General features: G+C 45.8%; 2 protein-coding genes across 2 annotated transcripts in view; one reads left to right on the top strand and one right to left on the bottom strand.

Annotated features, from left to right (window-relative positions):
- Window positions 1-597: 597 nt before the first annotated feature.
- Window positions 598-7,298, top strand: RBM22 (RNA binding motif protein 22; the record flags this gene model as incomplete). The annotated part of the gene is made up of 10 exons (XM_009583315.1): window positions 598-651; window positions 1,628-1,657; window positions 2,695-2,827; window positions 3,147-3,247; window positions 3,414-3,586; window positions 4,158-4,358; window positions 4,884-5,048; window positions 5,440-5,528; window positions 6,051-6,182; window positions 6,873-7,298. Coding segments are annotated over 10 exons (1,209 nt in total), but the record flags the coding sequence as incomplete, so codon positions are not given.
- Window positions 7,299-10,071: 2,773 nt separating this feature from the next.
- MYOZ3 (myozenin 3) overlaps window positions 10,072-13,446 on the bottom strand; it is a 4,648-nt gene continuing 1,273 nt past the window's right edge. The window contains exons 6-7 of the mRNA XM_009583313.1: window positions 13,099-13,273; window positions 10,072-10,234 (exon numbers count right to left, since the gene is read on the bottom strand). Of these exons, the coding sequence (XP_009581608.1) occupies window positions 10,072-10,234; window positions 13,099-13,273 (338 nt within the window). The remainder of the gene's footprint in view (window positions 10,235-13,098; window positions 13,274-13,446) is intronic.

The raw sequence follows: 13,446 nt of genomic DNA, 5'->3' as shown, positions 1-13,446 counted from the left end.
GACCTGCCCGGGGGATCTGCGTCCCTGCGGTCCCCCCGTCCGGGAGGGGGCTGCCGCGGTTACCCAGGCCCTCCTTAGGGGCAGTGCAGGCTGGAAAAGGGAGCGTGCTGCTCTGGGCTGTCCCCCCCGTCCCCTGCGCCGGGGTTTGGGGTGTCTGATCGCTGGGGAGGTCTCATGGCAGCTGGGGGGCGCTGAGCTGGGCCCGTCGTGTGCCCGTGGCCGCGTTCTTTAGAGCTGAGGCTTTTCCGGGTGGGCGCACTGCAAGCAATAGATGCTGAGGGATGTTGGGGGGGTGATGTCGTCTGCTGCAATCAGGACGCTCAATAGCTAATATTTCAAGAATATGCTTTTTGTTTGTTTGTTTTAAGTTTTACTTCAAACTAGAATAGCCAGCAGGTCGTGGTTCGTTCATAATATGGGCCTTGGGTCGTTGCTTGCAGCTCTCCCGATGACTCTTTTTGAATGAGTCTTTTTTCATCTTTCAAACGGTCTGATTAGTTTAACTCAGTAGTGTTAGTTCAGAGTGTGATTTGAATGCTGTTGTGATGAGAGAGTTTGTTGCAAACTCCTGATTTTCTTTCTTCTTGCACAATTCAGGACTTTCCTATTCTGTGCCAGACGTGTCTTGGAGAAAACCCGTATATTCGAATGGTATGTGCCTGTTTGACCGTACAGCCTTTTCCTCTGTGTTGGCCCTAGAACTGTTGCGTTTTGGGGACTAAAATAAGCCTGGCTACAGGAGGAGATGCTGAGGTGCATATGCATTGCTTATTAGTTGGTTCTGCACAACAGGATTTGGTTCTGGCCATTGTTGGTGTGTGATGTCATGGCATTAGGTATGTGATTTAAGAATAAATCAGTCAAAAAGCAGAGCAAGATGATATAGTCTAATGTCTAGAGTGCAAGAAATACTAGAAAACAGAGCTTTGGTACTGGTAAATCGTGTGACATGGAGAATAGTGAAACAACTGCTGAAATATTAAATAGCTTAGCACAATTTCTAAAATGTGCAGGATACGTGCCTGTGAAAATAAGTTAAAACTGTCTCATGAAGGCTGCCTGACGGTAGTTTAAATCCTTGTTTGTTTACCTTGGTTTCCTTTGTGCGGGATGAGTCAGTCCATTTATGCTGCTTTTCTCTGTGCTCAGTCCGGTTGCATATAACCTACATTTATATTATTTTCCCTTCACATTTCCATTCCACCAAGTTTGCTGAGAGAGATCATGATGTTTTTGTGAAACATAACCCTACGGCCAGTATAGGTGATATTTCAAAACCTGCTTATTTTCATGTACTTATTTCACATAACGATATTATCTGTGCTTAAAAATAGCTGTTAATGTTCCGTTTCATTCTCATCTTTCATCGGTAAATGAGGTGGGGCTTATAATACTGTGTTTTAATGAACGTTTCTAAAACAAAAATGGGTTGAGAGTTTTTTAGTTGGGGTTTTTTTTTGTCCTATTGACCTGCCAAGGTGTGAGCCCAAAACATAGGAGTGGGTGAGTCTAAATGCAGCATAATTAGGAAAAAACCCACTGTGCTATAACATCAATTATGTTCCACGTTTTATGTTGAATTAATGATATTTCATATTTTCTTTTATTGTTTCTGATTATATTTCAGACCAAAGAAAAATACGGAAAAGAATGCAAGGTATGTTTGTTTTCTTTTGAAGAACAAACATCTAAACTGGCGCACATCTAGGAATATTAAATTTTAATGTTAAAAAAATCCTGTTGGCTTCAGAAAATTGCTTATCTGAGTTAACAACTTAAAATGTTTATGTAACTGCATAAATTTTTAGGTCAGTCTACTGTGCGCTTTGTTAGACAAAGTCAGTCTTAAAGTAGTAAAATTATTTAAGACTTAGGATTTGCTCATGTTCATCAGAATCAGGTTTTACTAATATTGTTGTACTATATTTGAAGGTATTTCAGCATTTTAAATGATCTCATATTTTCTCTTGCAATTTTGTTTTTACTCGTAAGTGGTGCATAACTAACCGGAGTTTAGGTTTTGCTATGAATATGTTATTTGTGGCTAGGTGGTGATTTGTGTTAGCTGTCTAAAAAATAAGCTATGTTTATTTCTGAGAGAGCAAGAAATATTTAGTGTTGTCTTGACCGAGGGAAATTAAAGAGGTTTTTTGCCCCTTTTATCAGTTGTCATCTGAGGTAGGGAGAAGGTATGTGTTGAAATCTTGCTTCCCATCCTCAAACCGTACATGCAGCAGAAGCAGATGCATCATTCCACTGGGTAAGATACAGAGCAGTAGTCTTCTTCTGGACCAAAAGTCTCATAACCTCTCACTGGGCTTGCTGCTGTGCTGGTGACTGATTTACAAATAATTGGTAATTTATCTGTAATTGCTCTGTAGTGGCATCTCCTGGAATGAAGGAGAATTGGAGAATTGCTTTTTCTTTTGAGTAGATTTGCTTTCAGCATTCAGGTTATTGTAATAAATCAAAAAGACAACAACAAGAGAAAAAACCTTCCTAAAACTTTCTCCTGTCAAAGGCACCAAATAGAAACAAGTATTTCTTGAGGTCTGAATTTTAGCGCTAAGATGAAGAAGTTGTATTTACGGTTTAAAGAGATTAGATGTGTTTGGACTTTAAAGGAACAGGAACCAGAATGGTAACTTCATTGCTGTGTGATAGTGATACAAGTGTCAACTTTCTGTCTTTCAGATTTGTGCAAGGCCTTTTACAGTATTTCGCTGGTGCCCTGGTGTTCGTATGCGTTTCAAGAAAACAGAAGTATGCCAGACATGCAGCAAGCTGAAGAACGTCTGTCAAACCTGCCTGCTTGACTTGGAATATGGTGTGTACCAGAAAAGAGAAGAAGCTCGTCTGCTTGCCTCTGAAATGAAAGTTGGTGAAATGTCTTTAAATGTGTGCATGTAATTGGCACAGTTGTCTCTGGATAGTCTTTGAGAAGAACAAGTCTTGATGATCACATCTCTTCTGAGGTTCAGGGGCAGCGTGGTATACCTGAGCAGTAGATGAGTTATCTCTGGCTAATGCAGATTGCAATAATTATTTCTGCTCTTTCACCTTGTGCTTCATACAGATTTGCTGGTTGTTGTGTTGGGTTTTGTTGGTTTTATTTTTGTTTTTTTGGTTTTTTTTTTTTGTTCTAGGTTTGCCTATTCAAGTCCGGGATGCAGGACTCTCCCTTAAGGATGAGATGCCTAAGTCTGACGTCAATAAAGAGTACTACACCCAGAACATGGAACGAGAGGTAAGAAAGTGTAGTTACAATGATGCTCTCTGTATGTGGATGTGATAGGGGAGAAAAGGGGAGGAATGACCTAGCTTATCTTAAAATCATTTGCTTGCTCTGATTCTGTGCATTAGTTTTCAGTGGTGATATATACATAATTATTTGCATTTTAACTACTGTTTAGATATCCAATTCTGATGGCACTAGACCAGTTGGTGCGCTAGGAAAAGCTACTTCTACCAGCGACATGCTGCTGAAGCTGGCTCGGACCACTCCTTACTATAAACGTAACCGTCCTCACATCTGTTCCTTCTGGGTAAAAGGAGAATGCAAGAGAGGAGAAGAGTGTCCCTACAGGTACAGATATAGCTTAAACAGTTAATCTGTTCACCATGGTCAGATACAGCTCCCCTTGGGGTTCAAAGAACAGGAAATGCTGCAGTGGACAGGAGACGGAACACTGATTGGGGTCAGTGCGAAACTTGAATTCAGTTGGCACGCAGCGCCAGTGAATGAATCTTTGTTGTGGCAACTTCGTTTGTGAGGAATTAGCTGCGTGGTCTTGTAGTGTTTTGCCGAAGCAGTGACTGCAGCTCTTCTCTTGCATAGTTCATTTTTTCCTTTCATGGCGTCAGTCCCCTCAATCAGAGATCTTTGTATTTGAACAAGAGGCCATTTGAAATCCAGCTCTTGTGTTTTGTAGCGTTGAATACTGAGCTGTCAGAAGTGCCGTTCATTCAGAACTTGAGGCAGTCCTGGCTGCAGTTTAAGTTCTTGGGGCTTTTTATTCCATTTTGGCATGTTTATGTGAACAGGCTTAAGCATATAAGTGACCAGAGGCCTTTAGAAGGGAAGGTGGCAGTTATAGTCATGTTAGTCTGATGCAACTGTGATGATATTATGAAATGCTTTGTTTGCTGAACCTTAGACATGAGAAACCTACAGATCCAGATGATCCTCTGGCTGATCAGAACATCAAAGATCGTTACTATGGAATTAATGATCCTGTGGCTGATAAACTTCTGAAACGAGCATCAACCATGCCTCGTTTAGACCCCCCTGATGACAAGACTATTACTACGCTGTATGTTGGAGGGCTTGGAGATACTATCACTGAATCAGATCTCAGGTGTGTTGGTGAATTTGTATTGCCCTTGCCTTTTTTTTTTGATGCTTTGATTACTGCTCATCTTCAAGTGAGGAAATCTCTCTTGCAAGGAAAATAAAATTAAAAAAAAATCTATTTTTCAGTTTTCCTTAATGGGAAACTGGTTGTTGGGCAAGTGCAGAGGAGTGCCAGCTTGTCGGAGAACAGATAAACGGGCACATTTCAAATGCTTTGATTAATATTTCTCTCTTCAAAGATGAGTCATCCTTCTGAGCTGTTGGGGATACTGTGTTACACTTTTTACAAGAAAGACCCATACTGTCTCCCTAGCTAGCTGCTGAGAAAAGCTGCTGCAGAGTTTTTACTGATCCATAATTACACAGAGGGGCAAGAGACTTGATTTCTAATGGTTGATCTGAACTGGTGATGGAGAAAAGAAAGGATCTGAGCATATCTATTTCTGCACGTGTTGAGATCCTACTCTGCTATGTACCCTGCGGCTAGGAGGAATGGGGTTTCATAATAATTTTTCTCCCTCTCCCACAGAAATCACTTCTACCAGTTTGGGGAGATTCGGACAATAACTGTAGTGCAGAGGCAACAGTGTGCTTTCATCCAGTTTGCCACCCGGCAAGCTGCGGAAGTGGCTGCTGAGAAATCCTTCAACAAACTCATTGTCAATGGTCGCAGGCTCAATGTCAAATGGGGAAGGTGAGTGTGGGGGGAGAAGGCCACAAGGTTCTTCATTCAGTTTATGCAGTCTTGATGAGCGGGGTTGGATATTAAGTTGGGGTAGATACTGAGTTGATAAATATTTGGGGTCTTGTTATGGTTTGTTTTTCTTTCAGCAGTGGGATCTGGGTTGGAGATTACACAAATTGTGTAAGGGATTTCCTGGTTGAGGGTTATGGATGAGTTTCTGTAGTTTTGCTTCTAATCCAGCTATCGTAAACCCTGTTTGCACACTTCGTACCAGCTGTCTCTGACATTCTGTGAATTTTTCATCTTTGGCTTGAAGCAATGGGTCTAGATTATCTAGTGTGAATATCTGCTTATGCTGCCTTTTCTCATCCTTGTCCTCAAACTTTTGACTGTGTTTTAGGTCCCAGGCAGCAAGAGGAAAAGAAAAGGACAAGGAAGGTACTACAGAATCCGGGATAAAGCTGGAGCCAGTTCCAGGTCTTCCTGGAGGTAAGGGTGTTGTTTTCATCTCTGAAACACTTAATGCCGACCTGCTTCCATGAGAGAGGCTGGTGTTAAACCTCTGAGAGCAGTAACAGAGGTCAGGATGGTAGAGGCACTGGTGAGCCCAGAGCAGGCAGTTACAGTAGGTTTGTGGCGGATCCAACTAGGATGGGAGGCAAGCTTTGTTTAGAAGCAAATTCTTGATGAAAAGAGAGTTCTTTATGTGATGAGTGAATTAAAGTTACTTAGGTCCGAGATACTAGCAACACACGCTTTTCAAGGCTTGGTTAATGTTTTCCTAATCTGAATGTTGTATGATGGAAAAAGGAAAGCTGGTTTTGGGTGAAGAAAAATGGTGACTGTTCCAGAGTTTCGGTGTGGTCCTGCTTCTCACTCCAGTTCGGATGTGCAATAGTGGCAGCAGTTTGCCCTTGCGGAAGAACTAATTGTGCCTACTCTCTGAACACAGATACCTCTGTGTATCTTGACTGAGAGATTTTCCATAACCACTGTGTACTTTTTCTGCAGCTCTCCCCCCTCCTCCAGCTGCAGAAGAGGAGGCTTCTGCAAATTACTTCAACCTACCTCCCAGTGGCCCTCCAGCCGTGGTTAACATTGCCTTGCCACCTCCTCCTGGCATTGCTCCACCACCACCTCCAGGTATTTGTGTTTCCCCTTCAAGCGGGGGTGTCTGACTTGGTGTTAGACGATCTAGTCGTACTTGCTCAGCTGCACTGTAGCACTGATGCATGCCCCAAGTTGATTTTCCTCATCCCTGATCATACAATGTAAACCAATGATCTAAAATGAGCTGTCAGCACAGTTTAATTAAACTGAGCTGCCTGTTGTGGTATGTATTCACTTGCAAATTCTCAGGTATGTCAGAGATCCCTGGTACTGAGACCTACCCAATGCTTTTGCTGGCTGTGTAAATGCTACATTAACCTGAACTTCAAAGGGTAATTCTGCAGCTGGTTGAATGCCAGCCTGTGTTTGGCTGTGTGTGTACATCTGTTTGGAGACCTTCTTTTAATGGGATGTCAGACTCTTGTCGATGTGTTTGGTTTGCTCTATGGTTGAGTAGAAAGCATTTAGATTGGCATTACAGACACCTGTCCAGTCCCCCACCAGCTTTTGTCTGTGAGTAAGGATGTGTGTTGGGTAAGGATTGCCACCATTTGTAGTGGGAAGAGGGGAAGGAGTTTGGGGATTTAAAGAATCATGGGAGATGTGCACCTTCCTAAGGCATAGCTGTAAGCCAGCTGTTTTCTGTTGGTAGTTTCAAGCAGTAGTACATCTGCATTGGTTGTTCTATTGCTTTGTCTGAAGCTGCCAACTTTGTTTCTGCAGGTTTTGGACCACACATGTTCCACGCCATGGGGCCCCCACCTCCCTTCATGAGAGCTCCAGGCCCCATTCATTACCCGTCTCAAGATCCCCAGAGGATGGGTGCCCACTCGGGAAAGCACAGCAGCCCCTAGCACATCGTGCCACCCTCATCGTTTTAAGTAAATGCTATTTTCTAGTTACCATGGTAGCGCCATATGTTGAGCTGTGGGTGAGCTAGAGAAGCCTTATTTCCCTGCTTGCAGATGCTGGGCAAGCTGAGCTCCGTGTCTCCGCTAGCTAATCGGATCATTGATACATCCCAGATCTTTCATTTAGTGTTGGGGACGGGGGGGTGGGTCTGTGGATCAGGTGTACCAGAACTACAGTGCTATCTGTGTATCCCGTTTGCACACTTTTGAAATAAACTTCTGGAAGAACAAAACCAAACCCTTTTCAAGCCCATTTGATATCCTCAGTCTGAACACTATGGACTATTTAAATGTAACCAGAGACTATTCTCTGTCAGGTAACTAATGACTTATTCTAATGAGGTATTAAACCAGGACTGAATAAGAGCTGAAAACCAAGCTTATCAGATGTGCCAAACCCATGGCTTTGTCTTACTATTGCCACAGAATTTTCCTCCCTCCTTTTTCCTGACTTCTTGCTTAAAAAAACCCCCAAAACCAAAACCTTTTTTGATGCTTCACTTCTAATCCTGTGTGTCCTGAGCAAGATAAGTGTTAGGTAATGCAAGCAGCCGCCGGGTAGTGCAGGCGTGATGTGGAGTGACAGGTTAGCAGTTGCCTGTTTTAGCCTGGTGAAGGCCCCTTTGGTGGCCCCCAGAGGCTGGACTTGTGTTGCTGACAGCTGCAGGAGGAGGACAACGGTGCAGCTGCAAGCTTGTCCTGGGTATGTTGGGAGCATGATTAGGGCTTTTGAGGCCTGTGGATACAGTCTCCTCTTAAACTGTGAGATGGATCCCACTTTGTCCTGCTCTGATAGGACATGAAACTTCTCCTCCTGTGCTCTAGCTAGCATGTTTGTCCAGGAGCAACCGTGTCCTGCATGGAGCCTTCCATTGAATAAGATGTATGTACATGTGGCTGGAGGATTTTTAGTTTATCTGTATGTCAGCTGCTTTCATGTAATGGATCTGTGGACATCTTTCTGTAAAGCAAAATATGATGGGACCTGTTCTGAGGCCTCATTTGCTTTTTTAAAAAAAAAAAAGTTAAAATACTTGAATTTTTCACCACTTTGCTTAGACCCCGTTTCCTGGAGCATAGTGTCTGAGGACTTTGATTTTTATTTGGCTGCTGCCAAAGACAAGATGCAGAGTGGACAATGACAGTGGGTCCACTTCTAGTTCTATGTGCTGTCCTGTACCATGCCACAGGGTCCCACTGAAGGCACGTGTGATGCTGCCAGCCCTGCCAGGCTGTTGGAGGTGGCATAGCACACGTGACACCAGGGGCACGGCTGGCAGGCAGGCTGGCTTTCTTTGGAGAAAAAGCTGGGCTTTGGGTGCAGGTAATTAGCTTAGTTTTTGTCAGGTAAGAGCCATCCCAGGGCAGTGTTAGAAGACGGGCAGAGGCCTGCTGGTGGATCGGGGAGGGCTGCAGCGTTTACCACTGCTCTGGCTCCAAGTCTCTGCAGTTGGGGCCCGTGAGTGCTGTGCAGACAGATCTCGAATGTAAGCAGGCTTTATGTAATTGCTATTTATTATTTCCAGCCAGTTCCCCAGGTGTACATGGGTTCTTCAGCTGATGGACAAAGAGGAGAGGGATGGGTTAGGAACAGGACAGCAGTTGAGCATCATAAACTTTTAATGTTTAAGGAATGGACCTTTTTTCTTTCCATTGGCTTGTCCCCTCCTGCTTTTGTGGGAAGAATAGAGCAATGAACGTTTCCTGCCTGAATGGTGTGTTGTGGCAGCAGAATCCTTGTGTGGGATTTCATCTGCGCATCTGTCTGCAGAGCATTACAAATACACTTCACAAGTGAAGCAGCTGTTAACTGCATTTTTACCACAAAATTTACTTGCCTGGTTTAACCACAGTGGTGGAAAAAGAAACTTTTATCCTGATGCTCCTGCTTTTGCAAGATTAAATAAGGGTAACATTAAGAACCTGACAAAAGCAATTGTAGAAAGCCTGTATGAAGTTAGACATTTTTTGTTAGTGGTTAGCAAGGTTTTCCAGATGTTCTGATGACTGTCCTATAGCCTGTTGTTAGCTGCATGTCCCACTGTGTGTCACTGCTCAAAACGTTTGTGTAGGTGAATCCTCACTGCTGATTTTCAAGCCCCATGCTTGCTGTGGAGTCACAGCTGCGCTGCTTTTCCTTCCCACTGATGCTGAAGTTGCCAGAATACCCTGGCAGTATCTTTCAGACTGGTGCAATTTTGCAGTGTAGCTGGTCCAGGCAGGGCCTGATCCTTATTGACAAACTATATGAAGCAAATCTGGCATAAGTCAATCAAAGGGCTTAGATGTTTAAGCAAGGCATGCAAATAGCAGTAGGAAGGGGAAAATAACAGCTGCCAAATGCTAGCCAGTAGCTTGTGGAAAACGGGCACCAGTTTCCAACTCCCAGTGTTCTCCTCCCATCTATCCTGGCTGTGCTGTACATGTGTTGATAAACAGGCAGATGCCCGGTTCCTTATCTGTTTTTGTTGTCCAGCCAAGCCCAAGGTAATTGCTTTTAACATGCCAATGCCTCCGGTAACTTGTTTTGCTGGTGTTCTTCAATTATCACCTCCTCTTGCTGTCCTGACTGGAATGACAGATACAGAGTTGTCCCAAAGATGGAATTTCTCTGCAAGGGCACCAGCTGTCGGAGCAGGTCTTGTATGTCGGTGAAGAAGCAGTGAGACAGTGTGTGGCAGTTGGTGGTCCTGCCATTTTCCACGAGGCAGGGAAGAGGACAGGCTGTACGGGATGTTTTGTACAAGAGCTTATGGGGATCTGCTTGCATTAACGATGAGAACTTGGCTGTTAGCTTAGCACTAAACGCCCTTGTGACAATGGCTGGCGCGAGGGGAATTCAAAATGGTCCCAGACTCGAGCTTGTTCAAATCCCGTTGAAGAAGATGACAACCCGAGACCACTAGCTTAGCTTTCACGAAGAATACTTACTCCCCTCTCCCCTACTGTGCAAAGTATGTTTGAGTCTAGCGATAAAAGCATCCGCGGCGATAGGGAAGGGAGCATGCATACTACAGCTCATCGCTCTCTGGTAGAATCCGCACCCAACCTTGCGGTGCTCTGTTGAAGTTGGGTCTGTGGGAAATCACCTGCAGAGCGCTCAGGTTATCCAGCTCCTCAGCAGGCACAGAGGACAGGTCGCTGAACAGTGCTCTGTCAAATGGGGTGGGAGTTCTGCAGCACGAGAAAAAGCAGACTTAGCACGTCACAAGGACAGGTTGTGCATATGGTAAAGGTGATGGAAAAAGCAGGTCTGGATTTACTAACTGAGCCCAGCAGCAAGCTAGCAATGCCTGCAGCAAATGACAACACCCCTCTTCTTCCTCACGATGCTGTTAGAGTCTCTGCTAGCTCAGCAAGGTGCTTCTCTTTTACAGAGCCAACTTAACTCAAGCTTTGGCTGGCCTGGAGAGTGGGATTTGGTGCCTGAGCATCAGTGGCTGCGCAGGGGAGGGAGGAAGCGTGTTCCTACCTTTACCATAGTCTCTCTTGATGGGCTCTGCCAACAGCAGCAGAGATGTTTTGCGTGTGAAAGGGGTTAGATTAAGAGAGCAGGTGACAGTGACAAACCCCCTGATCTTTAGAAAGTGACTTGTGCGCAGCTAATGTGTTCTGCAGAGGGCCGAGGCTGATAGTGCTACCTCCTGATTGCTCTAGCACATGTGCAGGCAAATGTCTTTCTCTTGGCCCTGGCTCCAGTCTGCCTTTTGGGACAGCTTCTCTTGAACTATGACTAACAGGAGGAGCAGTGCGGGGGCAAGAGCTGTCATCCCTTTCTGGAGAAATGGGGAAAGCGACTGGGGAAGAGAGTGCCAGCCCCGAAAAAGCCAAGAATGTTGGTTTTGGAGCAGCACATGGAGGCTGAGCTATCAATGAGGCATAGCTGGGAATGTTTGCTTTGGGAAGTGCTGCTTGAACGTGAGTAACGTGGCACTGTTTTGCAACAGTGTCCTAGGGAGAAAAAAGGGGGGAGAAGGTAAATGAGAGAGGTTTGTTCCAGGAACTTTCTCCCTTTTGGGAAAAGACAGTCCTTTTCAAAGCTTGGTTTTCACTCTCTCTTAAAGCAGCACACCTTAGCAATTTGGCCAAAGGTCTTTGCATCATAGCCTGAATGTTTAAAGTTGGGAATAAATCAGTCTGCTTTAATGCAGTTGCTGTTGAGATGGTGAATTTGCCCTTGCCCTGTGACCCATGTGAGCTGTGCTGGGATTCACCTAGCTTTAAGCAAGACCACTGGCTTCTTGCTAGCTGATTTGTTCCAAAAAACTTGTTTTTCTGCAGTTTGGTATTTGATGAACTGAGAAGTGATTTAAAAGCCAACGGCTTGGAAGATCATGAAAAGTCCGGTTAAAAGCAGATTGGCTCTCTGAATACTCATGCCTCAGTGAAGAATTAGAGGAGGTGGCGAGAGGCTTGATGTTAAATTAGCATCCATCTGTATTAAATAACAGTTCAAGACTTTAAATAGAAAGGCAGCATGTGAGAGGGGAGAAATGGTACAGCGTAATGCATTATTCAGAAACATGCCCTTGCTTCAGTCCCCGTCCATAAATAAATACCGAGGTAGGAACATGGCTAAATGTTGAAAGAAAAGAGCCAAGTATCTGCAGCAGCTCCTTGTTCTCCCCCTACGGCACCTCCTCGGATGTTACTGCTCCAGGAAAGCTCAAGATGGCTGAGTAACTGGGAAGGAGTCCCTGAGGGAATAGCTAACAAAGCCCTTTTGCTGCCCATGGGTTCTGTTAACCTCGTCTTGCTCAGCTCCACTCCAGTACAAACCAGTGTGCTGCCACGCTTTCACTGGTGTGGAAGCGGAAACACAGGGGGGCTGAGTGTGCAGCAGCCTTGTGCTGTGCACCTCGCCAGGCCCCACGCCAAAGCCCCAGGGCTGAGAGAGAGGAGAGCAGCAGAAGGATGGTGGCAGCATCGTCTCAGCTCTGCCAGCGGTCAGGCTGATCTCTGCCCTTTGGGATGTGGTTCCTATGCAGACGGTTTGTAGTTCCCCACAGCCCCTTCTGCCAATCATTCAAAATGCATCAGTCATCTCCCCCGTGACTCAAATCCAACCCTGGTGCGAGCTCAGGAAAGCTGCGGTCTGCAGAGGCCCAGCACCATGGCAGATGGTCTGATGGGGAGCAGTGCTGTGTCCTGGTAGGGAGCTCCAGTGGGAGCTTGCCTACTGGAAGGTGACTTTGGCCAGGCCACCGAAGCTAACATGCTTTCATCCTCATGAAGAAGCTTTCAGTGAGGAGGAGAGCCAGGAGATTTGTAGATTCCCTGGGATGATGTTCAGCTTAAAAGTTCAGTTCTCATTATTCTACCTTGGGCTGCTAGTGCTTTGCTACCACCAGATCTCCATCTCCTGAATCCCCACCAAACACCTTTCCAGAGTGGAGATTTTCCTTGGCGGTCTCTGCTCCCAACCTTGACCCCAATGTAATCTGGAGGTGCACAGGAGGTGCACAGGAGCTTGCCAGGCTGAGCCACCAGAAACGGGCCTGGAGACTTCAATCTCAAGCAGGTGTTTGGAAGGAATATGATGACCTCTTAGCACCTTGTGAGAAGATTAACCTTATACCCCCACCACTTCCAGCAGCTGCTTGGATACCTTAAGGAAATTAGGAGAGAGACTTGGCAGTGTCTGTGCCATTTCTCCACCCAGCCCAGAGCTAAGCCTGGCTGGGAATAGAAGCAATTCCTTCTCCAGGACCACCTGTATGAGAATTAGTCCTCCCAAATTTCAGCTGTCATCCCTGAGGTTACCCTGTGAGACCAAGCTGCTTAAGGCTGTGCAAGCCCAGTGGTGGAGCTGAGATGAGATCTGGGGAGCTGCTGGAGGCAGGGGTCTTTGCAGAGGAGCCACGGAGGAGCTCCTGAGCAGGAAAAGAGCAATCTGAGCCCTTGCTGCTGTCCTGTGGTGTATAAAGAGGGCATGGACCATGGCGTTTCCCTGGCAGGATGGTAGGTGCTTCTTGAGGCTGAAGGGCTTGGCCAAGGGATGGACAGGCTGGTGGTGCCTGCACCTCTGCCAGCATTACCTGTTGAAGCTCCTGAAGTCCCACGGAAGGGGTCTCACAGGCGGCTGGTTCTCACCATGCACAATGTTGTCCGTGTCACGGAGGAGCTTCTGCCATGGGGAGCGGTAGCCCTTGGGGATGGCGGTGATGTTGAACTTCTCCGGGGGGACTTCTTTGAGGGGGCCTGAGTATCCTGCGTAGGGGGAGAGACAGTGTGGGCTGCTGTGGCCACAGGTGGGCTGGAGCAACATCCCAAGCAGGGGAGAGGGGGCTGGGAACAGCCCTGCCTTCACACGGCCACGAAGGACCTGTTGGGGGCAGGATTCCATGTATATAACATAAATATATGTTATATTTTTATATATAAAA

The sequence above is a fragment of the Fulmarus glacialis genome, unplaced genomic scaffold (genome assembly GCF_000690835.1).
Source record: "Fulmarus glacialis isolate BGI_N327 unplaced genomic scaffold, ASM69083v1 scaffold23428, whole genome shotgun sequence".
NCBI lineage: Eukaryota > Metazoa > Chordata > Aves > Procellariiformes > Procellariidae > Fulmarus > Fulmarus glacialis.
Note: the sequence above shows the minus strand (reverse complement) of the source record. Positions and strands in the feature narration are given on the sequence as shown.